We start from the raw sequence: 27,882 nt of genomic DNA, 5'->3' as shown, positions 1-27,882 counted from the left end.
TGTCTGTCTAATCATTGTACCTTGCGGCTCTGCTATGTGGCTGTGTTCAATTAGTAGGCAGTGATTTAAATGACCATAGAAGAATGTTGGTTGTCAGCAGCTGCTCTGGTATAAATTCGAGTTAGTTTTTGTTTATTACGCTGGTTGGCATATGGTTATTATTATTCTTTGCAGTGTTATATCTAACCTATGAACCCGTTTGTATTCAGTATCAAGTGATAACTACAGAGAGGTGTTGGTCTTTATCTGTCTGGCATATGCACAGCTGATTTTCAAACAGACCCATCATGAACTGTGTGTAACCCACATAGACACGAGTAAAGAAAGGATCAATCTAACAATATTTTTACGATTTGTTGAGAAATTCAACATCCTTTTTTATTGTTTTCAATCTTGAAATGCATCCATCTTCCATGATGAATATTAGTGTCTTTACATACACAGCCATGTCAAAAAGGGGTGGTGGTGGCGACCTAGACACCACCTACTGCTAAACACCACACAAGTCTCATCTGCATCTTTGTCTTTTTAGAATCTTTTTCATAAAACCATCAGCAAAAACACAAGCATCACTGATTTAAAACACATTGGGAAAAAAGGGAGGATGGGGGTATGGCGCAAATCCATCATCACGGTCAATAGGAGAAAGACACACGAAGATAGTAACAGAACACAGAACAAATAAAACAATGACATTAACATTACAGTGTTGTCTGAGAGAGGGAAAGCTTTACATTTATACACAAGTGGCAAAGAAGCTCAACATGGTACATATACTTTATAAACTGTGTGGTACAGTGTAGGCTTCTCATTGTCACCCAATACGAGGACAATAAAGGCCGGGGGTAGATGCCCCATGTATTACACTACAGAGGCACATTCGAAAAAGGGGAAATCCCTATTTCATTAACAAAGTAGAGATTGTCCTTAGTTTTTACAAAACTTAATTGCAATAGCTCTGATTATTCTAAACCAGGTTTTTCTAATGTCATGAGCTAATTGTGAGCTTCTGTTTCAGAGATCCAATGACCTAGTATCTGGGTTTAACGCCGTGTCTCAAGGGCAGTGGATCGACGTCAGGTCAGAAGCCTGAGGTTCTGAGCTCAGTGCATTGTGTAGTGTGTTGATTTGCAGAGGAGACTAGGTGGCCTCACTCAGAGTTCAAATATCATACAGATATCATTTAGATTATATTACTATATTTAAAATAACTCCCTCCCCTATACTTCCCCACTTTGCGGTTTTAACTTGAGCTTTTATACGTTAAGGTTTATACACATTCACATTTTAGTCTATGTTCCTATTGGCTTTTCTGCAGATGTGGGCATAGGAATAAATACATTGGGCTAAGAGATGGGAACGAACAGTGGAAGTCTAGACTGTTGATGATGCTCAACTTTAGGCCAGCAGCCTAGTTCTGTCTCTGATTGACTTTGATTGAATGCTGTCTAAGATCTTAAAGATCTACTGCAATAACAGGTTAGCTGCATTTCAAAAGCTATCGGCCATGTTTCTGTAAACAGAGTTGAAGTGATGACATTAAAGGCATTTTAACTTAAGTGGAGTTTGCAACAGTAGACACAATGTGACTGTACAGTAATTCTGACAAAAACAGGATGATAACGGCCAAGTCCTTTCTTGCCTCAACAGTTTGTCGCATTGTTGTGACATTTGTTTGTTTTCTTCAAAAATATATATTTATAAATTATTGGTAAATTTACAGTAATATACAAACCGAGTGCTTGAACAAGATAGATGACGGATGGGGCTGTGTGAGATCATGGAGATGGGAAGGGAAATATGGATTGGTAGAGGTAGAGTTAGAGAAGAGAGATGGAACTTCTCATTGTGTTGCATCTTTGGTCAAGGGAATGTTCCCAGAATGTTGCTGCTATGTTTGTCTAAAGCCAGATGTGCACCATAGAAGGGGCACTGAAAGCTGACAATACAATTCCTATAATGGTCAACTTATATTCTCATTTGAAATGACCAACTGTGGTTTGACAAAAAACGATATGAAAGAGTCTCATCCCTCCTCACATTTAGAAACAAAAGTCCTTCTGTAATTATGGAGAAGATGCAAGAACTGAAAAGTGTATATACAATATATACACATAGAATACTGTTCCCCCAGAAGTCCAGCCCTGTTTTGGGCTTCAGTACAGCTTTTTAGTCCCAGGACATGAAGGTGAGGGAGGTGTAGATGGGGTAAAGGGACGATAGTGGATTGAGATTGAGGAGGGGAAAGGGAAAGAGCGTATTTTGATCTAAGGCAGCATCAGAGACACCTCACAATGTAAGGAACCTCAACAAATTTGTGTTGCCCTCAAGTGTTCTATAGGCACTTAGTCTCGGCTGTTGTTATGGCGTCCGCTTGACGACTCCCTTTCCCCACTCGCCTTCCTTGACTCAGGTGAGGACGGCTGCTTATAGAACCCTGTGGGGGGGCTGGCTCTCACTCTCCCTCTCTTTCCCGCTCTGCTGTTGCGTGAGGGCCAGGTAAGGGTGCTGGGGCAGGGGTAGGATAGAGGAAGGAGGAGGGGTGGTGGGAGAGTCCTGCTGGGAGCTCATGGCTTTGTGTTTGAGACGCAGTTTGTGAGGCAGGGCAGTGCCCTTAACCTCTGCCTGGGTGTCCCCGCTTTGGCATTGGGAGGAGTCCTGCGGGGAGGGCAGAGGGGACCCTGGCTGGTGTGAGACAGACAGGTGCTGGAGGTAACTCCCGGTGTCAGATAAGGAGGAGGACGGGGACTCGTCGTCCGTGGAGGTCTCCTTGTCAGAGCTGCGGGGGTCATTGTCACTAGAGGAGGTGTCTTTGCCTGAGGTTGAATGTTCTTGGTAGTACCCCTCACTCCTGGCCCCGCCCTCATAGGTCAGTATGGGGGGCTCCTCGTCCTGGGTGCTAAGATAGCAGTGACTCGCCTGGTTGTGGCACAGGTGGGATGTGACGGCCTCCTGTTTTTGGAGGATGTCTGGAGCGAGGCCCGTCTGGGTCTTTTGCTCCTGTTGCAGAGCTCTGTACACCTGCCCCTCTCCTGCCTCGCTGTGGCAGTCTGAGTAGTGGTACGGAGGGGAGTCTAGTGTCTTCCTCTCCATCTGATTGGTCACCTCTGCCAGTCTCTCTGAGCTTTCTGTGTGGCTCTCTCGAGCCTGGGCCAGATGGCCGGCCTGAGCACTCTGCTGTTGGGCTGTCTGTTGATCTATGTCCTGCTGCCTTTGGCTCTCCCCAGGGTAGGAGGCACTACTGGAGCGGTAGAGGATGACACTCCTCTGTTGGGTGGGTGGAGGGACCTGACTGGTCTGGCTTGTGATGCTCTCCTGGTGGTGGTAGGAGTGGTGCTGTTGGCTGTGGTAGACCGACTCCATCTCCTCCTGGTGGTGTGTGGAGGACAGGCTATGGTGGACGTTGAACATGCTGCTTCCAATGTCCATCTCCAGGCTGCTTTCCTCCTGCTTGATCCCGTAGACCGCAGGCTCCGGGCTGTCCCGGGAGGACCCGTCTGACATGTCTGAAAGGGACCCATGGGGGGAGTACGTCACCAGTTGACTATGCCCCCCCCCGCTGCCTGACTGCTCAGTCTCCGAGGAGTCAGAGTTCATCATCACCTGGGAGCTGCTGGAGTAGCCGCTGGAGTAGTAATTGGATGTGGAGGATCTCCCGGTACCTCCATTGTTGCCTCCACTAGTGAGCTGCTGGCTCTTCTCCATGTAGGAGGCAGTGCTGATAAGGCCAAAGCGCAGCTTCAGCTGCAGCAGCTCCGTCTTCAGGCGGCAGTTCTCGTCATTCAGCACCATGACGCGGTTTTCCAACACCATGTCGTTCAGTCGTCGCTTCTCCCTGGAGCGTTTGGCCGCCTCGTTGTTCTTACGGCGCTTCTCCCAGTAGGATGCATCCTTCTTTTCATCAGAGATAAACTCACGCTTGCGTCTGCAACTCATGCTGGGCTTGACGAGACGCCCCTGGCGAGAGGGGGTTCCTTGAGGTGATGGGAGAGACTCTGCGTAGTTAGAGTATGTCTCTAGGCTGTCCAGGTTCTTTTCTGAGCTTGCTGATTGGAGTTGTGAATTCAGGCATTCCATTGTTGCTCAGTGGAGGACGGTTTGGAATATTGCTACAACCACTGGAAAGGAAACTCAAGGAATGGGGTGATAAGGAACAGTGGGATTCAGCTATATCTCACTGAATGAATGAGCTTATAGTTCAAGTGTCTAAACTGGCCAAGAAGATCAAGAAACAGTGGAACTCTGCGTTAATTCCCCTCATTTATCCAATGTATGTTCAGCCTTTCTCTAGGCAAGTCTCTTCAGCTTTCTGACAGAAAAGTGGGTCAACGCTGCCTTGTAGAGAAAAAAAGAGTTCCTGGAGTGGAGAATGTGACAAGCTTCACTGAGCAATTCTCTAACCTTCTTTTCTCTGTTTTGCTTTTCTATCTTTCTGTGAGAGCGCTGTGCTGTGCAGACAGAGAAGTGTTGTACTGCTCCAGGCGTGTTGCAGGATGTAGGTCACTCAGTCTATCTCGGCTTGTCAGTCCCTTGGGAGGGGCGCTACCTCTCTCCTTCTCCAGTAGGTTGCAAGATGAAAGGCTGAGGAGACAAAGAAAGAAAAGGCAAAACTCTTAATCCTCGTGGACTGCTGTCCACCACTATGCATTCAGATTGAAGGTGTAATATCTTCTTTATGTCATTGTTAATGAAATCCATTTTAGTTTTTGGCATGACTGGTGATCAAATCATTTTGAGGAATAATTAATAATACGCTCCTTCTCACATCCTTCTGCTTTTCATCTATGTTCTGCATGTCTGGCTTTGTTACCCCTGGCAACCAGTGAATATTCACTAGACCCTAGTAACCACTGTCTGACCTCATGGCCCTTCTATTGATCTTCTCTGTCGGTGGTCCATGACCCCTTAAGGTGTCAGCATGCTTCAGTTCGGCTGGCGACTTGCCAAACTGAACAAGTGTGCTTGCAAACTCCCTTAAAATACCTTCGCTTGGAAAACTAGGGAAAAAAGTGGCAATAGTACTTTGTCCATATTGAGATGCCGTAGCCAATATACACTTCCTCAAAATAGTCAGAATGAATCTATGATAAATCAAGAACTCTGTCAATCATTTTGATGTTTTTGCAGAAGAGATCTTAGTCAAGCAATTTTACATCTAACTGGGGTGTTTGGTGCAGTATTTCTCAATGACAAAATGTGCATGAAAATGATTCTGTACCCTTACACAATTTATGCACAAACTCTTCCCAACTGTTTCGGCTGGGAAGCATGTGGACGCGTTTAGCCTCGCATGTTGACGTTGACTTGCATGGTGTAATAAACATGAGGCCAATATAGTAGTTTCTGAGGTACTATCTTTTTCTGAGTAAGACCTTACACATTTGCTATTTGTGACATTATTCCTCCGCCTTTGTAATCATAACTGCATGTCTGGCAACCAAGTCGAGAGCACATGACTACCATGTAAGCTCCCCGAAATTACATCCTTCAAACACATGGAATGATTGGACATTGAATTTGTAAGCTTTAAACAGCCATTATTGACTTATATCATGGCTGTTCTAAATTGTCCTTCAGGCAGATTTATTTTAAGAGCCAGGACAGTGAATCACATAGGTGCAGTGGTTGTAGGCTTCCCCTCATTCCATTTTAGAATTCTAGATTCTAGAAAGATTCCAAAACAACCATTCCAAAACAGCCCACTACGTTTACATAGAAATTATCATGAATGTAAAAATTCACATTCTATTTGGACAACCAGTTCCTGGCGGTGAACGAAGACAATGGATCCGTGCCAAGGAAAAGAGGTGGAGAGGGTACGGGAATTTAAGGTAAGGATGTTGGGGGTTAATTAATGAATATAGGTCAAGTCTCAGGAAGGACGGGTCTGGAGAATGTACCAAGCTCTCCTGAATTATGACACCAGGGTGGTCAGCCTCATAACTATGAAGTGTCTGGGAACCTGCTCAGCAGGGAATCTCCTGGTAATGAGGTAAACAGAGGTAGATGTGTCACTAGCCAAACAACTTAAGTATGATTTTCATGAATAAGCCAAATGGCTTTTGCACTGTCTCTTTTCATGTTTCCAATTTGTCTCTGCTGGTTGTGTACCAGTTATTTTATCTGTGTTGCTGACTAACTGGTTCAATATCAATTACATTCCATACAGGTGACTTGAGGCAAGCAAAGGAATTCAACAGGCATCGAGGATGGAGTCTTCCTGGAACATTTGAGAACTCATTCAGACTATGTTCCCTTGTTCCATGGTTCCATTAAACTGGTCTTGTATGCTTTAAAATCAAATTACTTAAATCAAATTAGTTGCTGGCCAACAGGAGTTGTTTCATCCCTGCCTCCCTACCTAATTTATTCTACTTTGCTTACTGAACAACATGAGTTGAGACACACTGATTCTCTCTGCCTCTGTAACCTCATATTCTGTTTTTTTCTCCATGGGTTATATTCTCCCATGAGTCTGGGGTAAAATTATGTAACTGCCAATTGCTCTGCACTTTTCAAATGTGGGTTCAACACAATTCTTCTTTCCAGGCACAATTCAGCAACAAAATTAGCGCAAATCTAGATGGGATATTTAAAAATGTTTTGCTTCCCACAAAATGATGACAAGCCTTCTAGGTATGGGTCATTTGGGTCCCAGTAGAGACTAAATAGGGATACAGGCTACAATTATGCCTGGGAAAATGGTTGAGACAGGGCCTGATAACGCACTTCTAAATGCAGTACTTTAAGGTCCTCATTCCCACAAGCCATTTGCATGTGGCTCATGGGCAGGAGGGAAAGAGTGGAAAGACCACAGAAACCAGGGATCACCCAGTAAACACTTGGCTGTGACAAGTGCCTAAACAGCAAGCTGGAATATAGGTCAGTGGAACCACGGGCGAGGCAGGGAGAGAGATACAGAGAATTAGAGAGTACTCGATTTATAGAGGTGAAAGATGCACGGCGAGAGGGATGAAGAGATTGAGAGAAGGTAGACAAAAGAAAGGGGGAAATGAGCTCAGATGATAGCCCCTCGCAGGATGTAAACAAACGGGGTACTGTACCAGCGTTAACAACATATCACCTATGGAAACAAAAGTAAAAAAGGGGGCAACTAATCATCTCAACATCAATCCCTCCTCATCGAACAACACACTTCCACTGCGCAAACAGATTGACTGTAAAAAAAACAAAACAAGCTGCTCATCTCCTCTGCGGGCGGCTGGAATTAGCTGGAGACATGAATGCAGCTGGAGTGTTTGCTGATTAATGCATCACAAGCTCTTAGTCTCCCACTACTGCTACAGGAATAGGGCACTGCATGCCACCCTTACCTGCTAATCAGAACATCTAAGCATCAAACCTTTCCACTTCAATATAGTGTATCAAATATCTAACTGCAGGGTACTGAGAGTGATTGCCAATGAAAGTTTGTTTTTATGAAAAATGTAGTGTGACCTGCCAGAACAAATGTCAAATAGTAAGAAATTCTACTGCTTCCCTTTTCACCCATCTAATATGCTTACGAGGCTCTGTGTTTCAATGGAACACTCCTACGCTTGTGGTAGACCATAATGAATTCCATTATTCCAAAGCTGCATCTCAGAGTATGAATCTGTTACTGATAGCTCTGTTTAACATTAGCACACATCCTTGTTATACATACTACATATAAAGTCATTCTAACACAGGAAAGGGCTTGGTTACATTTGTGAAGTGATCAAAGAGAATCTAAATGTATGCCATTTACAATTATTGGGTCCAAACAACCACACAAAGCTATATTTGATGGGGCTTGAGTTCAAAAGCTTGTTTTTGTTGCGCTCTTAATGGGAGCAGGAGTAAAATAAGGAGGAGGCCCCCAGACCTGGGTGCAATATTTTACTGAGACTAAGGAACTGAACTGCCCCCAGGGGGGAACAATGCAAATAGATGGCTTTTCCCCAAATTCCAAGTAGGGTTGGGCTGATATATGATTAAATAGAATAGTGACATTTGACATTGACGATATATTGTGAAGTGCAAGACGATATATCGTGATGTGCTGTATCAATATGTTGAAAATGACGTGTAAATGAATAAGCCTTATTTTTTAATTAATGAGAATGCGACTATACCATTGCAAATAAGTACAAAAATTGTAAAGTCTAGAATGATTTAGTCATTAACGGTGCAGAACGACGATATCGCGATATTTGGAGTAGCACATCGTAGAAGGGGTCTCCCCAAATATCGTCCAACCCTGATTCCAAGACTGGGTTTATCTTCCCAAGAAAAAGTACAAATTCTTGGACATGAAGGCGGAGTTCCAAGCCAACTCCTTGTTCCATAAACACAGCCATATCAGCCTCCGTTAAACAGGGGAAAAGGGAGTGACCCAGTGCAGTCCATGTGTTTCCCCGTCACATGTGCTCCCTTGACCTACTTCTCTGCCTCTCCCTCCCAGCCACAGCAGCACAATAACAAAGCACCTACTATATCCTTCATTATCTTTCATTGTGCCAGGAAACCCTGAGAATGTCAGGCAGGTCAGGGTAAACCCCACTCCACATTGTTCACCATCAACTACGATAGTAGTGAAACAAGACATAGTGCACGCTGCTCTAGTGAAACATAGGCAATCTCATCCTCATGATAATTATAGCCATGTTATTACCATGTTTTTAGCAATAAAATAAGTAAGCCTACTAATACAATAAGGAATATAGTAGCTGATCATTGCAATTACAAGCAATTTAAAGGGATGATTCATGAATCCTACAGAAATGGGGTGTGGCACAGAAGGGTGAGGCAAAATGAATATGTTTCTAATTGTGTATCACTATGATATGAAGGAAACCTAAATGTTTATTAGGCACATTTATCTGCTGCCCATCAGTGTTTCTGTTTTGCATGAATGGGTTGGGTGTATTTGCCAAGCCAGCTAGGATTTATTTTGGTAGGTTTTTATTCTGGTATTATAAGGGGCTCTGCAGCACAACCCCTCCCCTTTATGACTAATGTGACCTACATTTGGAGCTGGCATAGCGGTCCACCTTATGCTCCAACCAATGGGTTTCCGCTGATTCCGTCATCTCCCCTTCCTATATCTGTTTTAATTTACTTTAATGATTTATTATGCAGCCCGCACCATTACTACAGCCTTTAGTGTAATGTGTTACAAAAATGTAACGCATAACCAAATGCTTTGCGTAATTTCCCATTGTGCATAGCACCTGTACCATAGCACCTGTACCATAGCACACCTGTACCATAGGCTAAATTCTAAACCACACGGTATTGATGAACTTTCGTGAGATATAATCCCGGTATGACTTTTCATAAAAACATGAATAGCGTGAATAGCCTACACCCTTACCACGGCACCAAAAGTAGGCTAGACACAAGAGCGCATGCCATCACTAAACAACAAATGTATGAGCACCTGGCGGGGGCACACATTCCACAATCATTCCCACGTGGGGGTACTTTCAACATTCAGACTGAGCAGGGTGGTCTTTTATACGACAAGTTACAACAAGTGTGTGTGCAGTATTAATTCTTATATGCATGTAGCCTCATAACTGAATAGGTTAAACGTTGAGATGGTCATGCAGTGCGCAACAGTGTTGCTGATACGGAATTGGAGACTATAATGCACGTTACATAGTTGCTGTCGAAAATTGTTTCCCAATATAACTAATAACCTACACGGCAGGCACATATCCACATCACATCATAAGTGTTCTGCCCTCTTCAACATACCACTACTCTTTGTGGTGTCTCTGAACATACCACTACTCTTTGTGGTGTCTCAGAACATACCACCTTTGTCTCTGATAAATGTACCTTTTGCAAATTATAACAGATCCCCGGGGAAGTCATTCAAGGCAAAAGCAAGTTTCTTGCACATAGCTTGTTGCCCTGTTGCATTCGCTACCCATAGGCTAATCCAACAATTTGTCACGACTTTGAGATTTTGACCCAGTAGCCTACATTTGACCCAGTAGCCTAAATAAGCACAGAAATAAACATGCCCGGTATATCCAGCTCACTTTACAAAAACAGACAATACTATAGACTATCATTCATATCCAAAACAATGTTTTCAGAGATGCAGGACAGCACAATACTCCAGTAGCCTTTACTCTAGATTCAGCTTGCCCCACAGAGCAGAGGAAGGGTTAACGGGTTGGCTAACCTTTCACAAATAACTACTTACTACATGTGATGGAGAGAAGTGTGTCCTCAGACCATCATTAATGGGTTTATTTTGCTCAAATAAATGTCCATACTTATGTTACTAAATAATAGAGGAATTAATCCAAAGAAAAATAATTTTACCGTATTTCAAGTTATTGTATCTTTCAATATTTTCAAAACTCTACTATGATGGGCGGGGCGAAGCTACTCCAAATATGTGTGTTTTCTGTGGCCTCTGCCACACAGCGTTCCTTGTTCTGAAGGAATTCCATCCACCCCCCGGGGGGGGACGCCTCGCCTTGCCTTGACAGAACATACATATGGTTCAACGTCCGTCACCAAAATTATAAACACTTCCCGTTGTGCCAAAATGTTTGCAACAATATATCAGTGAACTTGAAAGTCATGCAAAACTACAATTATATAGTCTAATCGATGTGCCACTAAATAACAGTGAAATTAGTATTATTAAACAATTGGATTGAATTGTTTTCACTAATAATAAGTCACATTATATACATGAATCGACTGGACATTTAAAAGCAATCCATATCAAATAAATGCTTACCGTGTATGTGTAAATAAAATCCCACAGTGCGATGTCTAATATAACAGCCACGTTTCTGTTCAACAATTCCTATTTCTGACTACTATCGAATTCAAATGTGCGATCGTCCTTCAAGTATAGTGCGAGCTCTGTGATTATTGCCTGTATGTGAGCATGAATTCTGTGTCGCTTAATTTGAATCTGTTCTCTTATTACGTTAGGGACTTGCTACAATTTCCTCCTTGCTCTCTCAATGTCTCCAATTGTATGTTAGTAGGTCAGCAGTTGCATAACAGGAGTCTTTGGGTGCATAGTCACGTTTTGTTTCTCGCTCGCGCGCTCCGTATCTGCCCCCTCCCCTTTCTTCTCCTTCGAATTCTGTTGCGGAGAGATGGGGAAGAGGAGAGAGGGGAGGGAATAAGCCAGACTTGCTGAGATGTAGGGTGAGATACCCCTAATTAGGTTAATAGAGAGAGTGAGAGAGAGACTTGGAAAAATGGAATGGTGGGGAGCCATTTTTAGAAACAAGCCTTCAGCAGAAGATATATAAATAAACAGCTGTTGTTTGGGTGAGAAGTGTGTGCCCCTTTATTGAATGGATAGGCCTAATCACTCCAGACGGCTCAGTTTTTCCTTTTTAAATATAGCTTTATTTTTTTCAGTTTTATTCTAATCCGCAAACCAAAATCTATTCACATTGTCCCCCATTAGCATAGCATTATTTCTTCATATTCAGAAGATTGAAGGCATAGTCTACATGGCCTAGGCTTTAGCTTAATGTGGAGCAGGTGACATGGGTTTGAATCCAATGTACACATTTATCAGGAGCTACAATGATCAGTTACAATTGTGACATGGCCACATACAATTGTGACATACACATAGCTGCAACCTGGATTCAGGGGTAGACATAATATAGTAAACAAAAATACAGGACACTCAAATTAGCTATGTTTGGTATGGTATGTATTCATTTGTGGATGTCCATCATCAATTTCGTATGATATGTTCCGAATTACATTTCGTATGATATGTTCCAAATAACATTTCGTATATGTTACAAATTGCAATTCGTCCAATATGTTACGATTTGCAATTCGTACAAAATGTTACGAATTTGCAATACATTAGATATGTTATGAATTCCAATTTGTTGTGGCTAACATTAGCTAGGTGGCTAACGCTAATGTTAGCTAGGTGGCTAACGTAAGCTAGGTTAGGGGTTATGGTTAGGGTTAAGCACAGGAGGCTGGTGGCACCTTAATTGGGGAGGATGGGCTGATAGTAATGTCTGGAATGGAATTAATTGAATGGTATCGAACTAATCAAACTCATGGTTTCCATGTGTTTGATACCATTCCATTTACTCCTTTCCAGACATTATTATGAGTTGTTCTCCCCTCACCAGCCTCCTGTGAGGTGAAGGTTAGGAGTTAGGTTAAAGAGTTAAAGTTAGGGTTTGGGGATGGATGTAGCTAAAAAGTAATAAATAGTTGCTAATTAGCTAAAATGTTCAAGTTGTTTGTGATGAGTTTCGATCACGTGTTACATGCCCACCTATCCACCCTACGAAAAAGTATTCAAATGTATGCACTCACTACTGTAAGTCGCTCTGGATAAGAGCATCAGCTGAATGACTAAAATGTAAAAAATAAATCAAATGCAACCATACCAAACGTAACATGTCATGCTATTTTGAGTGTTCCAGATTTCCGTTTACCATTTTACGTCTAGTCTGAGACCAGGTTGATCACTTATGCCAAGCAAGAACAGGATGAAAATTAGTTTTAGTAATTTGTAGACATATTGCAGTAAATTGTCTGATTTTGTTGTGACATCTCATTTCCAGCAGCTGTGGCCTTGTGGTTCGATGCATCTGGTTATAGTTTTTGCATAACCACTTGAATCTCAAGAGCTCAGTACCTCATTCTCATCTTATAAAGACATTGAAACCTCTTTATACCGTAGGCTACTTTATTGGCATCCTCCCTCTTATGAGGCATCCAGCCAGTCCTTTTGTTCCAATGAAAAAAACTGCCGTGGACACAACAAAATGCATTAAATAATACCGTTATCGCTCCAGTTGTTTCCATGGCTCTCTGTGACGCAAGACAGAATAGGCACAGGTTGTAAGGTCAGATAGTGGAGGGCAGATGGACTGGAGAGAGGAAGAGGGTGTAATCATCACAAAGCACAGGAGGTCACAGTCTACATCCTAAGCATGAGCCTGTCCCACCTGGAATTCATTTACCAGGAAAAAAGCAGAATGAGAGTGAAAATGAGCAGTCAACCTTCCCCGTGCTGTAGCTACATGGCATCTTCATATCCAGCTAGGACATAGGCCTAAGATATATTGCTCATTCCATGTCAAGATATGCATTAAATGAGCAAAAGGATATGGATATTTCAGACAAATAATTTTTGTCACGGGTCACAGATTACATTCCAAAAGTCTAAACTGTCATTACTGTACTGGGTAACACATTTCTGAGCTGGCAATAACAGCAATAAATACAATTGCAGTCATATTTTAGTTCAATATTTGGGAAGTACCGAAAACACACAATATGTTACAACCAATGTGTTACAATTGTGTATTTAAAACTATGTAAAGTGCTACCTTCTATATGGTGTAAGACGACAGGGGGCTTTAATGATCAACTAAGACTTTCATTACTGAATGATGTGCATTGCACATTACATGCAAAACATGACCATTCAGTAATGAAAGTCTTAGTTGATCATTAAAGCCCCCTGTTGGCTGCCCTCCACTATCTGACCTTACAACCTGTGCCTATTCTGTCTTGCGTCACAGAGAGCCATGGAAACAACTGGAGCGATAATGGTATTATTTAATGCATTTTTTGTGTCCACGGCAGTTTTGATTGGAACAAAAGGACTGGCTGGGTGCCTAGAGGGCTGTTTCCAATTGCAGATGCTTTTATTTGATCTCTCTCATTATCTTCAAGGCCCTGGTTCCTTCTCATGTGACCGGAGAGAGCAGCAGGGCATGGAGGGTTGAAATCTGACTTCAGGCTCAATCTTTGTTCAGCATATGCTCTCTGTCTCTGTCTCTGTCTTTCTCTCTCTCTCTTTCTCTCTTTCTTCAACCGACCCACTTGAGCTTTCAAATGCATTTTGCGGATCTACCTGCAATGCCATGCCTTTGATTGTTTATCATTGTGCTATTGAACACAGAGTCACAGACACAAGTGCAGCTCCATGTGCCTCATTTGTTTCACAAATGAGCAGGTTGACTCACCATTCGTGAAAGGTTTTCTATGTGTTTCTTTGTATTGTGGATAATGAATGGAGGAGCATGCAGCAATACCTTCCTCAAACATGTCAATGATAGAAACAACCTTAAGAGCAAATGCATGTTTTATTCATTTGGGTCATATGGAGGCTTAGAGGATTGGTCCTCATTTTTCTATGTCTAGTAATTGCTGTTTACCTGAAGATGCCACTCATTGCCTACTCTATGGCCATCTCATCACCTGGAGAGAACCCCAAACATGGTCCAAGCACCGCCATGCTTCCATTATACCCCTCTCTCTCCCATTCCTCTTTGTTCAGAGCTGAAGCATTGGCCGTGAACTTGACGCACCCCCCCCCCCCACTCCCTCTGTACCCCACCCAACCATTCCCCCTCCTAGCTACATATGCATGGGTTCCCATGGTAACTGTCGCACTTCCTGCCTAGCAACCGGCGTTATCTCCCGCTGATGAACAGGGGGGACAGAATGGAAACGGGAGTAAGCAGGGGGGTTGCGGTTTAAGGGGTGTGTTATTGGGGGTTGTTGTGTAGTAGTGAGCTGCTGCAGTAGTAGCTTCATTAACCAGCCTCACTCCTCTCCTCCACCCCCACCCTTCCTCTTCCTCCCACTCTCACTACAGGAATCCCCAATTTGACTGAGGAACCTGTGAATCCAGCTGCAGGTTGAGGAGAGCCTCTCCTTTGTAATGAGATTGGAACAGCACAGGGCTCAGTGAATGGCAGATGTTCTGCACTGGTGGATACATGGAGTACATGGAACCTGTACAGAGTTCTACTGTCAGCTTGTTTTCTCTTCATCTTGATTGATTTGACTTGTCCACATTGACACACATGCTGGTTTAGATAGGCCTATCTCATTCAATGTAGGGGTTGGTTACTAGGGGCAAATAATAATAAAATGACTTCATGGGTTGAGTGTTGTTATTGAGTGACATAGCAATTAAACCTTGGTGTAATTTTGCCACTACACCTGCACCAAATAAAATCTGCGACACTGAAATAAACACACAGGCTACTATGTCACGATCTGTGTGCTCTGAATGACAACAATCGTACCATCAGCTCGCCTACTCAACAAATGGTAGTCTTTGCTGCCACCTAGTGGCTTTTAAAGTTATTATGCTACCAAATTTATAACTGCGCTCTGATTTACTTTGGTTTGTCAAGGGATTTCATATGGGAAATGAATACTGTTCAGACAAATTATAGTTTTAAAATGTCATTGGTATGACACATCTGAGACTAAGTAGGTAAATATCTTAGTAAAAAATCTGCATGATGAGTGAATCTATGGGTGCCGTGTAGGGAGTGTAATTAATTTTGTTATGATGAAATCTTATTTCGTTAATGTGAATGTGTCTTCAGACCCAGTCTAGCTCATACCACCCACATCCCCTGAAATCCCCTGTAATGTCTATAATTGCAATTCCTCTGTAGCTGTGACCTCGAACACACACTAGCTCATGACTGGCATGCAGACTCCACCCCTCAGGACTCGTTTGCTCCTGTCTGGATAGACGAAGCTCTATAGTCTTACTTGTCCAATCTGTCTTGCACTGCTGCTCTTCCTACATACGTAGCTATGTGTAAGTTAGGTCTCAGACAGGAGAAAGATGTGACAGAGGATATTCATTTAGGTTGAATATTCTAAATAGTTGACTTTTGTGTTTACTGATGAAATATGTTCTCAAAAGGCTGCTACTTAATCCCTGAAGAAATCTTTGAGTCAATGTAGAACAATCACTCCTCATCTGTTAGATTATGTGAGACAAAGCAAGATACATATTTTTTTTAAACAGGATACATATTTACACAGTTTAAGTGGAGACTGCAACATGTTGTTTTCTCAGTGACTTAAAAGATGGAGGAAATCTATGATAATGCATGCTTTAGTGGATATAATGGTGTCCTAACAGTGGGAGGATCAAGTGCAGGGGTGGGCAATCATTTTTGCTTGAGAGCCCCATTGGGATTTCAAAATTCAACAGACGGTCGCACACATTTTCTCTTTAATCAAACCTCCCGCGGGTCAGATTGAATGGGCTCACAGGTCATTGCCCATCCCTGATACTGCCATCCCTGATCAAGTGGCTGCTTGACTTTTAGATGATTAGAAAGTGTATAATCAAAATGAGACACAAATATTTAATTTCAAAGATTTATTCACAAGTACAAAAAAATGTATTTTCATACAGATATTCACAGAACAACAAATGTTTTCATCACCTAGATACAGTTTACAGTGCATGTCGAGTAATTACACAGACCATGTATTCTTTGGACAAGGCTAACAAACAGTATTCATCTGAGACATGAAAACACTTTCACTAGTTGCCAGACACAGTGTGTTGTCCTACATGAAGCATATCACATTTCAATGATTGACATGGTGTGTGTCTGTCCTCACAGCTATGCTGTTGACTGTGCAATGGAATGATAGAGTATTAGTTGATTTCCAATTGTCATCATCCAAAGTCCATTGTGTTGCAATACATTAAAGAGATGACAATAGTTCAAAGTCCCCATTCAGGGACTGGAGACCGTCACCTTTCAGGTTATCTGTCCTCAGTGCCCTTTCTATGGTTGTGTTTACAGTTGAAAACAATTCTTTCCTCATGCATATTCAAAACCAATTAGTGCCAATGCCACAGCACTAATAATGAGTTTGTTGAAGCTCCAGTTGAATTACAGTGTACATTAGTTCAGCACCAGTTCACCTCAATGTCTCAATCACTGACATTGTTTTTCTGTGGCTGTGAGACCTTGAGAAGCAGCATTGTTGTACATGCAGAGTGGAGATGACAGTCAATAATACAGCATCCTCTGGAGAGGTGAGGCAGTGTCCTCTTGTGTCCGAGTGTTTTTGAGGGTCTCACAGTGTATGGGGCAGATGGCCACAAGTGAACCAACACATATAGCTTTGTGCTTTAATAAGGTGATGATGGTACTTTGTCCCTGTTACAGAAACTGTTCTCAATTGAGACGCAGATACGCATTTAGGATTTAAGAGTAGAAAATCAGGACAACTCAAAATTAGAGGGTAAAAATACACACACTCCTAAACATATAGGTAAATAGTTGGAATTGAGTAGTTGGGGTGGATCATAGTCCAGTTGGCCCAGGGCATTGGTTTGTCACCGTAGCAGCTCAGTGTGCCATGGTACTGTGGTGTTTAGAGTCTCTGTTCCCCCCATCTCATTTTCACTATGTGTGTGTGCTTATGTTAGTATGCTAGCTCAGATTGAGCTTCCTCTTCTGAGATGGGACAGTTCACCAAGCATCCACTGACCCAGTCCTGGGCTCAGTTCACTTTAGCCAGCAGCTGCTCTGAGAACAACTTCTTGAGCTGGGCCACCTCTTCACTGAGGGAGCTGAGGTGGGACTTGAGGACATTGTTCTCTGTATGGTAATGAGACTCTGTCTGGCCCTGTAGGGGTGTACATACTGAGTGGACATACTGAGTGGACTCTTGCTGTTGTCGCCCCCTCCTGGTCTCCTCTCCCTCCTGCTTATGTGGCCAGACTCCTGCCCCCTCAGCTCCACCCAACATGATGTGTCCGCTGGCTGCCTCCCGGGGACCATCTCTTACTCCCATTGACTGTATGGGGCTGTGCCTGTTGTCCTCTCCACTGCTGAGGATCTTGAAGCGCATTTTGTGAGGAAAGTTCTTTATGCCCTCCCCAGACTCCACTTTCCCCATCATCACTCTGGAGAGCTCCCCAGGGAAGTGTCCACCGTGGTGCACCTGGGCCTCTGAAGGGGAGTGGTGGAGCTCGTAGCCCAGCTCCTCTGCTCTGTGTGGGGACAGTTTGCCATGATCACTCAGTCGGTCCTCAAAGGAGAGGGGGCTCCCTAAACTGGAGCTGCCAGGGGTGGAGAATCCAGAGTCCTCTGACATGCTGCCAGCGTCCCTGGAGCCTTGCACGCTGAACTGGCCCCCGTGGGCAGCAGGGTGGCTCCCTGGTCCACTGGGCAGATAGTAGTGTGGAGCCAAGGTCTGTGGAGCACAGGGGGCTGTGGGGAGGGGCAGGATGGGTGTGTTGGAGGGATCTTTGACCAGGCCGAAGCGGAACTTGAGTGCCAGCAGCTCGGCCCTGAGACGTGCATTCTCCTCCAGCAGCGCCAGCACGCGATTCTCCACCACCATGTCGTTGACGCGGCGCTTCTCCCTGGAGCGCTTGGCCGCCTCGTTGTTCTTCTTGCGCTTGTCCCAATAGCCGTCATCCTTCTTCTCGCTGGGAATGAACTCACGCTTCCGTCTGAGGGCGTTTCCAGAGGTGGGCGGGTCATTGGTGCGCTTCAGAGCAGAGGTGCGTCCGAGCAGAGAGTGGGCCAATAGACTGCTAGAGGTCAGGATGGACACAGCCTCGTCTGTGAAGGACAGGGTCTCACCAGGTGTAGCACTGGACTCCCCACCGCTCTGCTCCCTCATGTCTTGAGAATCTTCTTCAAACATCTCACTGGTCACACTCATGATTTTGCTGTGTTGAGATGTTCTGTTCTTCAGATAGTGTCTCAAAACCCAGTGTCGTGGAATGTTATGGTGGTAAATTGTTTCAATAGCCCCACCTAGCGTTCAAAAGAGGAAGAATAAATGGAGAGGGGAATTTAGTTGTTATGCAAGACCAGTTACAACACAATGTTATGTAACCCCATTATATCTTTCCAGTTAAACTGGAGCTACTTGCACAACAAACCCACATGACTATTGAATAAGAACCATGATGTACTAAGTGCTAGACAGACATGTTGATCTCTTTTGAAAATGTTTACAATATAATAATCAAAGTTGGCTCCTGCCAGTCTAAAGGTTAAAGGGTTACTTATAAGATCTATATTCGTATTACTTTAATAAATAAGAGGCTAAAAGGTTTGTTTTTTCCCCTCCCAATTCTAAAGAAAGCTTTTATTTATTATCCCTGTTCTGACGCAATGACTGGAACTGCAGTCGCTTCATCAGACTAAATCAGTGTTACCCTACATGTAGGTTAATAACATAGTGTTATATAACACACCGTATCAATCTCTAGAACAATCTGTGCAATGACTGCATTGATTGCCTTGTCTATTTTTTATTTCACCAAAACAAAATGGCTTAACAGTTTGAGTTCACGATCAGACGTTATATCTTTCAGGAATCGAATTGCATCAAGGACATTTATTAGAGCACTAGCCTAGTTTGCAAGTTGATAATACTCCGCGCCCAACTGCTATTCCCTCCGTTCATTTACAATTGGTTCGCTGTATAGATCGAACTGTGAACCGAGCTACAGTACATCCCTAAACGAAGACTGAACTGGTTCTTCTCTAAACCGTTTAGTGGATGTCATTCTAAATTCCAGTCAGATATACAAAGGGAACGAAATAACGTATTGAAACAGCAATGGAAGTTACAACAAACTATTGCAATGAAGGTCCTTTTAAGCATAATTGCACACCTGTTCCACTAAATCTATTCAGATCATCTCAATTCATCATCATTTTGACTGTAAAGTGATCTACTGAATAGATCACTGGCGATGCCTAATAATGACATTTGTGGAGTAGTTGTGTGTGTGTGTGTATGTATGTATGTGTGTGTGTATGTATGTATGTATGTATGTATGTATGTATGTATGTATGTATGTATGTATGTATGTATGTATGTATGTATGTATGTATATATAACATTTATTTTACTTCTAAAGCTGAATCGAAAGTTGGCTATAGTTTTCTTTACTTGGTATATTTTATATTATTTAACCTCAAATCATCGTAGCCTACATAATTGATAGGCTTCTGTTGTAGGCAACAATGTTACATTTATACTCTCTGTAGTATAAAGAAGGCACTGTTGAAATACACCTCATGAGTGAAAATTGTGAAATTACCTTGAGTTGGATTCTCGTTGTCTCAGAAAAACACCGATCTTTCAATTTCAGAAACGTGTCACAATTTAACAGAGCGATCGTAATAATTCAGCAGCTTCGATTCAGCACTGGGTCATCGAATACACAGGATACTTTGTTTCCTGTACGGAGTAGGTTACTGTTAGCCTACTCAATATTAGGCTACTAGTCTCCCTGACACCTTGCGTCTCGCGTTTCTGCTCCACTTGGAATGCTGCAGCTCCTATTTGTTTCTTTCCCGGTGAAGTTCAGCTGAGGACGTTTCCTATCCTCACTTGAACCAATGGGCCGCATATGTGTGGTGCGCTCACTGAGACCGCCTCTCTCCCTGCCAAGACCCACCCCGCAAGGGACAGCTCACATAACGTTATCCTGCTCATGCATCATCAACTGAACTCGCTAGCCCATCCTTTCGTAACAATGAAGTAATATTGCCATCCCTGGCTCCCTCTCACTCTCCCTGCAGATTTCCAATAGACCTATGCTCTTCAACCAAAAATCAGCTTTAAAGGATGGCAAACGCGGTATCACGTCAGAGTGAGTGACAGATCAGAGTTGTTGGAATAGAATTGAGAAAGAAAATGCCAGCAGTCATTATGTAAGCACTTCACAGTTTTCTAGCATATGATGATCTCCACTGAATCCATTCTCATTATAAAGGAGATATCCCTAAATAAAACCTGTATGTGTCTGGAGGGATATAGTTCAGGGAAATACTTTCTGTTTCCCATATTGCTTCTTATGCAATGATCCATCTTTCACAGTGTCAATGAACTCCTTAACATAAGCCAAGAGATTGACCCAGCCTTGTGAAATATCCTCAGAATCTCAGAAAAACACAGTATAGGCCTATTACATAACACAATGGAACATACTAAAGAAGTGTTTTGGATTTACTTACAGAATAATACAAAATGCTCTGAGACCAGGCTGCAACCATAGGGGTTCCATGAAAACAGCAGAATTCAGCAGTCACATGAGCTTTTAGAGGGGAACATACTGTATGCATCAGTCAAATGACCACCAAGCATCTTATGAAAATAAATCCTGGGTTTAAAAAAAGACTCTCTTGAATTAGTTTCAAATCCAGACCATAGGCAATAGCTTGAGACTTTAGGAAATGATTTCCCCCGCTGTCAGTCGTGTTCCTATAGGATTAATAGATTTTAAAACCATTTTCTTCCATCTATGGAATTTTATCTGGAATTAGATAGACACATTTTTCAAATCTAAATTGGTTAAACTACACACATACATGGAGTATACCAAACATTAGGAAAATCTTCTTAGTATTTAGTTGCCCTCAGAACAACCTCAATTCATCAGGCAAGGAGTATACAAGGTGTGGAAAGCGTTCCACAGGGATGCTGGCCCATGTTGACTCCAATGCTTCCCATAGTTGTGTCAAATTGTCCAGATCTCCTTTGGGTGGTAGACCATTCTTGATACACACAGAAAACGGTTGAGCATGAAAAATGCAGCAGCGTTGCAGTTCTTGACAAACCGGTACAACCTGGCACCCAGTACCATTCCCTGTTTAAAGGTACTTAATTATCTAGTCTTGGCCATTCACCCTCTTTTTTATTTTATTTTTACCTTTATTTAACTAGGCAAGTCAGTTAAAGAACAAATTCTTATTTTCAATGACAGCCTGGGAACAGTGGGTAAACTGCCTGTTCAGGGGCAGAATGACAGATTTGTACCTTGTCAGCTCAGGGGTTTGAACTTGCAACCTTCCGGTTACTAGTCCAACGCTCTAACCACTAGACACATACACATACACAATCCATGTCTCAATTGTCTCAAGGTGTAAAAATCCTTCTTTAACCTGTCTCTTCCCCTTCATCTACACCAATTTGAAGTGGATTTAACAAGTGACATCAATAAGGGATCATAGCTTTCACCTTAATTCACCTGGCAAGTCTATGTCATGGAAAGAGCAGGTGTTGTTATTAATGTTTTGTACGCTCTGTGTATAATACTCAATGAACTGGTTGCTGATTTCATAATATATCATATCTGTTCTTAGGCAAAATAAGATTAAATTAATTACAATGATTAAATTAATATTAACTGTTCATCTGTTTATACAGTATGATGTCCATTGCCCACTCGGCCTACAATAGCCAGGCGCTGCAAGGTGCTGGTGATGTCATTTCCCAATCATCACCCTCTCTGTCCATTTGGTATGACCACAGGCGTTCCTCCGGCCCTCTCCACTAACTATGCAACCACTACGCACCCACCACAGCTGGCACAGTGCCTGCCTTGGTCCTCTCCCACTCAACAATCCCTTCAACAAAGCCTGTGTGAGTGCTTGCTGTTTGCGTGGGTCTTGGTTGCAGAATTTATCATTTGTGTTTGATGCAAAGCAAAGATATAAACAAACAAAAGATCACGTGAATCCTTCTTTAGTGGCGGTGGTCTGAGGCCCTCTCCTCTGACGTTACTGAACCGCCAGTGTGTCATTAGTAGCTAATGAGGTGGTTGTTCTGGGTCAGGATGAATTCCAGCCCATCTGGTCCAGCAAATGGCACAAAGTCCTGTTTTTTGCAAGAAGAGCACAATCAGTAATACTACTGGTGGGCATGCAGTAGCCTCTGTTTGGGATGCAGTACAAACTAGTCTCTTCTCAATGTATTTTCTATTAGGTTGTAATAGTTACAAAATGCAGGTCTCTCATTAACTAACACATTACAAAGTTACATCAGGATTTTGCTCCTTTAAACTGTACTACACTGTGCTGTGAAGATTCTAATTCTATGGGGGCAGGGTTGAGGAGTAATGGATTACATGTAATCCGTTACATGTAAGGGATTACAAACATGTTACTGTAATCCGTTACACTACCGGCAAAAAATATTGTAATCAGATTAGAGATACTTTTCAAAAACTGATTACTTCGAGGGTTACTTTTAAATTCAGAAAGAATATTTGCGAAAAACATTTTTTTTGACACTTCTCTGTTTTCTCAATGACTTTCAAATCAGAATTTCAAAAAACGCGCGAGTTGAAGTTTGTTTCATCAGAGCGAGTCTGACCACAAATCAGAGACCACCACTATGATGACACATCAAATGTGTTCGATGGACCGCGGGAAAAGAGCAGGAATAGTGTTTTGTAGGCTATAGACCCAGCTACTGTATGTCTTTCAATGGTACAACTGCTGTCGGCATATAAAGATTATCCAATTTGAATAAACGCTTGGAGGTAAGGATGACAGCAGTGGTGTAGTCTATGCCAATATATACATCTACTTATTATTGATATCTACATAGCGCATTGATGTGTCACACTGCTGCTCTTTCATTTAGCTAGTTGCGCCGTGCGGAATGTGGTTGTTGTGGATCGCTGATGTTCACGTTGTACGCCCACTCATCCACTACAACCAACCACCTTAGCCTTAGTAACCATCTATCTTATGTAACCATACAAAACATAACATTTCATACTAATACCAGATTTAAATTTACTATGCTACGTCTAGTCTATGAGACCAGGCTGGATTACTGCAGGAAAACTTCCTGCTCACCTGGACCACACCTTGTCAAAGTCTTTCTTTCTTTCTTTCTTTCTTTCTTTCTTTCTTTGTCTCTCTTCGTTGTGCCCCCCCGCAGTCTCTATCTCTCGCCAAACTCTTTCAACCCTGTTGGCCTGTCTTGGATCATATCACAGCCTCATTCCAGAAGCTGTTTATTGTGTCTCAGTTTAGATAATGGGCTGTAACACATTGACACGTTGCATCACTTATGTCTTTCAATGGTACAACTAAAGATTATCCAATTTGAATAAACGCTTGGAGGTAAGGATGACAGCAGTGGTGTAGTCTATGCCGATATATACATCCACTTATTATTGATATCTACATAGCGCATTGATGTGTCACACTGCTGCTCTTTCATTTAGCTATTTGCGCCGTGCGGATTGTGGTTGTTGTGGATCGCTGTCCACAAATTGAAATGTGTATTTGAACCCAATAATGGTTGAATTCAAGAAGTTTAAATTGTAAATCAATCATTGTTCTTGAAATCAGTGGACAATCAGTGAAAAATGCGCTCTTGCAACAGCATATGGAATAAATGTGGGGCATTTATTGCGCAATCTAATTCATGCAGATAAAAAAATCCATAGGCCGAATGGACACATGCTCAAAGTCACACCCTTTTGATAGACTTAAATGGGCAGTCTGCAGTTGCTACATCCATTTTGGACTTATAAATTATTTATAGTAATATAAGGATATAATTTAATTGTATTATTATATGTAGTAGACAGAAATAGGTTAGATGAAGAAAAATGTAATATCCATATGTGGCCAGCTATGTAAACTTTAACATGGATTTATCCTGCAATAGAAGTTGTTCAATTGGTAACAAACATTTTTGTCTTCTTCTAATGCATTTTAAGGGAAAAGTAATCTAAAAGTAACTGAATGTAATCAGATTACGTTACTGAGTTTGGGTAATCCAAAATGTATGTTACTTTGGACAGGTAACTAGTAACTTAACGGATTACATTTAGAAAGTAACCTACCCAACCCGTATGGGGTCAGGGATTAGTTGGATAACCCATTTTCTCCGGTGTTCTTCTGTGCAGAACTCAATGTACATGGTGAGGTCACTGTCCTCCTCACTGTGTTTGCCATGGCTATCACAGGCCAAAGGAGATCAAACATCATGGGGCCAGGCACTATTATATCTATCTATCTAACTGCAAGCTGGGGTGGGGTAGGCGGGAGATAGCTGGGATGCATGCATGTATTCACAGACCTAATTGAACAGGTCATACTCCAATTCATATAATGGTACTCAATATCAGTGTCTTCAATTGAGTTAAAGGAACACTTTGATGTAACTGTAAGTACACTGTAACACAGCCTGCTTTTCTTTGCATTATTTGCCTGAAATACACATTCACTCGAGGCATTATACACTCACATCACATAGTGATCTCTATAAATAGAAATATCTCTGTCCTACCTGCCAAGTGGGTGGTACACAGTGGCACAGAGAGACTCACAGTTCAGGCTGTTAATCCCAGCAAGACTGATCGACAGAATTGACCACTGGGAAAGGACAGGGAGGTTTTAGTGAAAGATGGTGGTACAGTGATGTTGTATAATGTCCTCTGGTACACACTGGGATCGTGCCTAAAATACCAACATGAGGATTCCACTGAGGAGAACAAAGGCCATGATCTCTACACTTCACTGTACTGTACATACTGTTCTATTGACACACATGAATGATTGCTGTAACCTGGTCTCAGAGCATTTCATTTGATTCTGTATGTAAATCCGGGACACTCCAATTAGTATGATATTCTACGTTTCGTATGGTATGTATTCATTTGTGGATGTCCATCACCCATTTCGTATGACATGTTACGAATTACAATTTGTATTATTTGTTATGAATTTGCAAATCGTACAATATGTTAGGAATTCTAGTTAGGTGGCTAACGTTAGCTAGCTGGCTAATATTACCTAGGTTACGTTAAGTAGTTGAAAAGTTGCTTATTAGCTTAAATGCTATAGTTGTCTGTGATGAGATTCAAACTCGAAACCTAGATGTTCACGTTGTACGCCCACTCATCCACTACAACCAACCACCTTAGCCTTAGTAACCATCTATCTTATGTAACCATACAAAACATAACATTTCATACTAATACCAGATTTAAATGTACTATGCTACGTCTAGTCTATGAGACCAGGCTGGATTACTGCAGGAAAAGATTTCACAACACTTCCTGCTCACCTGGACCACACCTTGTCAAAGTCTTTGTCACACCTTGTCAAAGTTCTTTCTTTCTTTCTTTCTTTCTTTCTTTCTTTCTTTCTTTCTTTCTTTCTTTCTTTCTTTCTTTCTTTCTTTCTTTCTTTCTTTCTTTCTTTCTTTCTTTCTTTGTCTCTCTTCATCGTGCCCCCCCCCCGCAGTCTCTATCTCTCGCCAAACTCTTTCAACCCTGTTGGCCTGTCTTGGATCATATCACAGCCTCATTCCAGAAGCTGTTTATTGTGTCTCAGTTTAGATAATGGGCTGTAACACATTGACACGTTGCATCACTTATCTGCCCTGCACTCATTGACACGCTGTAGTGTCTAGTAAAACTACAGCATATCAGTTAAAGACACCCCAACCTGAAATAAAACTGTCATGTCCACATTTGACCCTCCTTTATAGGCACAGCACCATCTATCCCTCCACTATATCCCCTCCATACAGAGTCATACATGCACTGTGCTGTAAAATGCTAGTTTAATTCTATATAGAATATTTCCACAATCTTGCAACATTTAGTTTTCCTGGCTTTAGAATGAACTTCAAGCTCTGAATCAATGCTCCTCTGAGAGTTCCACACAGAAACACATTCATGTAACTCCCATCGAATCATCTATACACACAGCCACACCACTGCTTCATAATCATAATCATATGAGTTGTATTGCGGCTCCTAAAAATAGAACATGACTCATTTTGTGTAACTTGGGGGTCTGTTTCATAACAGGGGGCAGGGGGACTTAGCCTCCGCCTTCTTAAATGGGCAATATGCTGTTGCTACATACATTTTTTTAAACAAGTTAACTATATATACCCATTGATTCTTATAAATGACTTATGAGCATATTTTAACTGCCATGCCCCATCAGAACCATAAATATAAGCTTATTTTACTCCATTGTTTGTAAACAGTGCAATTATAAACTAACACTGTATAGCCTCAAAACATGGTTAAAACTATAATATTGACATCATGGATGGTCAGTCCTTGCATCCATAGCTTTGTCTATGGATTTTAGAGTGAGTTACATTTCCCCAGCCCCATCCCTCAGCTGTTTACCAGAACAGCAGCAGCGTTGTTATAGTTTGAACTGCAGATTGCCCCTTTAACTCTATACTGTGTCTATCACTCTCCATCTACTAAATCCAAAGCACATGCACTAACTCACAATGAACACTCAATGAACACACAGAACTTACTCTGTGTTAACATTTTGCCTTGAGGCAAAACCACATGCGTGTCAGTATTAACCTCTGACACACACATGAGAAAAACATGAGAAAAACAGAGCATTGTGACGTGGAACACAAGACCTCAGAGCCCTTCCTTCCACATGCTTCTATTCCTGGATTCGAAAATACGTCACACAGTTGCCACAGCAACCACTGCTGGTTGCAGAGAGGAGGGATGTGATGAAATAATCATAAAATGGGCAGGTAACAAATGGAAAATCGTGTTTTCACATCCAGATCAGATCAATAAACCAGAAAAATACTTTCAGCCTAAAGTTATTTTCTTCACAATATGTTGAAAAGCACAAATGTTAATGATGCATGTGCAGACAGAGTATGAAAGCCATGTCTTGCTGTTCTTATTTTAGGTTGAGCTCTGTAAGCAGTTCTCTAGCTCAGTGCCAGGTTGGCTCCAGGAAGGAGCCCAATCTGCATTATTTCCTGTAACTGGGAGGTAATGACCTTGTCACCTAATGCCATTATGTGACTCAATGTGTCACCAATCCATGTGTTGTTCAATGGGCACACTTTGACCTACAATCCTGGCTAGCTGCAGAGCGGATGTGACAGCTGTCTAGTGTGCAATTGTAGGAGGCAGTGCTCATTGAAAGTAGTCCTTTTTTCTTTGAACATAGCCTCTGATAAACACTTGTATTGGTTTCAAAGAGCATTAAAGCAAGTGGAATATAGCCTATTATGCAATACAAGATGTTATTGCCTTCTTCCACTCTATTGAAATACAAATTAACAAGGAACTGAATGTATTTACAGTGGGGGAAAAAAGTATTTTGTCAGCTACCAATTGTGCAAGTTCTCCCACTTAAAGATGAGAGAGGCCTGTAATTTTCATCATAGGTACACTTCAACTATGACAGACAAAATGAGGGAAAAAAATCCAGAAAATCACATTGTAGGATTTTTAATGAATTTATTTGCATATTAGGATGGAAAATAAGTATTTGGTCACCCACA

The 27,882-nt window shown here is 42.1% G+C and overlaps 2 protein-coding genes across 2 annotated transcripts; both read right to left on the bottom strand.

The window, feature by feature from the left end:
- Nucleotides 1-355: 355 nt before the first annotated feature.
- Nucleotides 356-11,012, bottom strand: LOC135554275 (filaggrin-like). The gene is made up of 2 exons (XM_064986474.1): nucleotides 10,751-11,012; nucleotides 356-4,581 (listed from the first exon to the last, which is right to left on the bottom strand). Exon 2 carries the CDS (start codon nucleotides 4,075-4,077, stop codon nucleotides 2,428-2,430), a length of 1,650 nt encoding a protein of 549 aa, XP_064842546.1. The 5' UTR covers nucleotides 4,078-4,581; nucleotides 10,751-11,012; the 3' UTR covers nucleotides 356-2,427.
- Nucleotides 11,013-16,150: 5,138 nt separating this feature from the next.
- LOC135554274 (uncharacterized) lies at nucleotides 16,151-20,319 on the bottom strand. Its single transcript, XM_064986473.1, has 2 exons — nucleotides 19,877-20,319; nucleotides 16,151-18,575 (listed from the first exon to the last, which is right to left on the bottom strand). The coding sequence occupies exon 2, from the start codon at nucleotides 18,478-18,480 to the stop codon at nucleotides 17,308-17,310; it is 1,173 nt and encodes a 390-aa protein (XP_064842545.1). The 5' UTR covers nucleotides 18,481-18,575; nucleotides 19,877-20,319; the 3' UTR covers nucleotides 16,151-17,307.
- Between the last annotated feature and the right edge of the window lie 7,563 nt (nucleotides 20,320-27,882).

Source organism: Oncorhynchus masou, chromosome 14, assembly GCF_036934945.1.
Source record: "Oncorhynchus masou masou isolate Uvic2021 chromosome 14, UVic_Omas_1.1, whole genome shotgun sequence".
NCBI lineage: Eukaryota > Metazoa > Chordata > Actinopteri > Salmoniformes > Salmonidae > Oncorhynchus > Oncorhynchus masou.
This window is presented reverse-complemented; position numbering and strand designations above follow the sequence as displayed.

Excerpts from the sequence above, each read along its gene's own strand:
- LOC135554275 (XM_064986474.1), bottom strand. The coding sequence starts at position 4,077 with ATGGAATGCCTGAATTCACAACTCCAATCAGCAAGCTCAGAAAAGAAC.
- LOC135554274 (XM_064986473.1), bottom strand. The coding sequence starts at position 18,480 with ATGAGTGTGACCAGTGAGATGTTTGAAGAAGATTCTCAAGACATGAGG.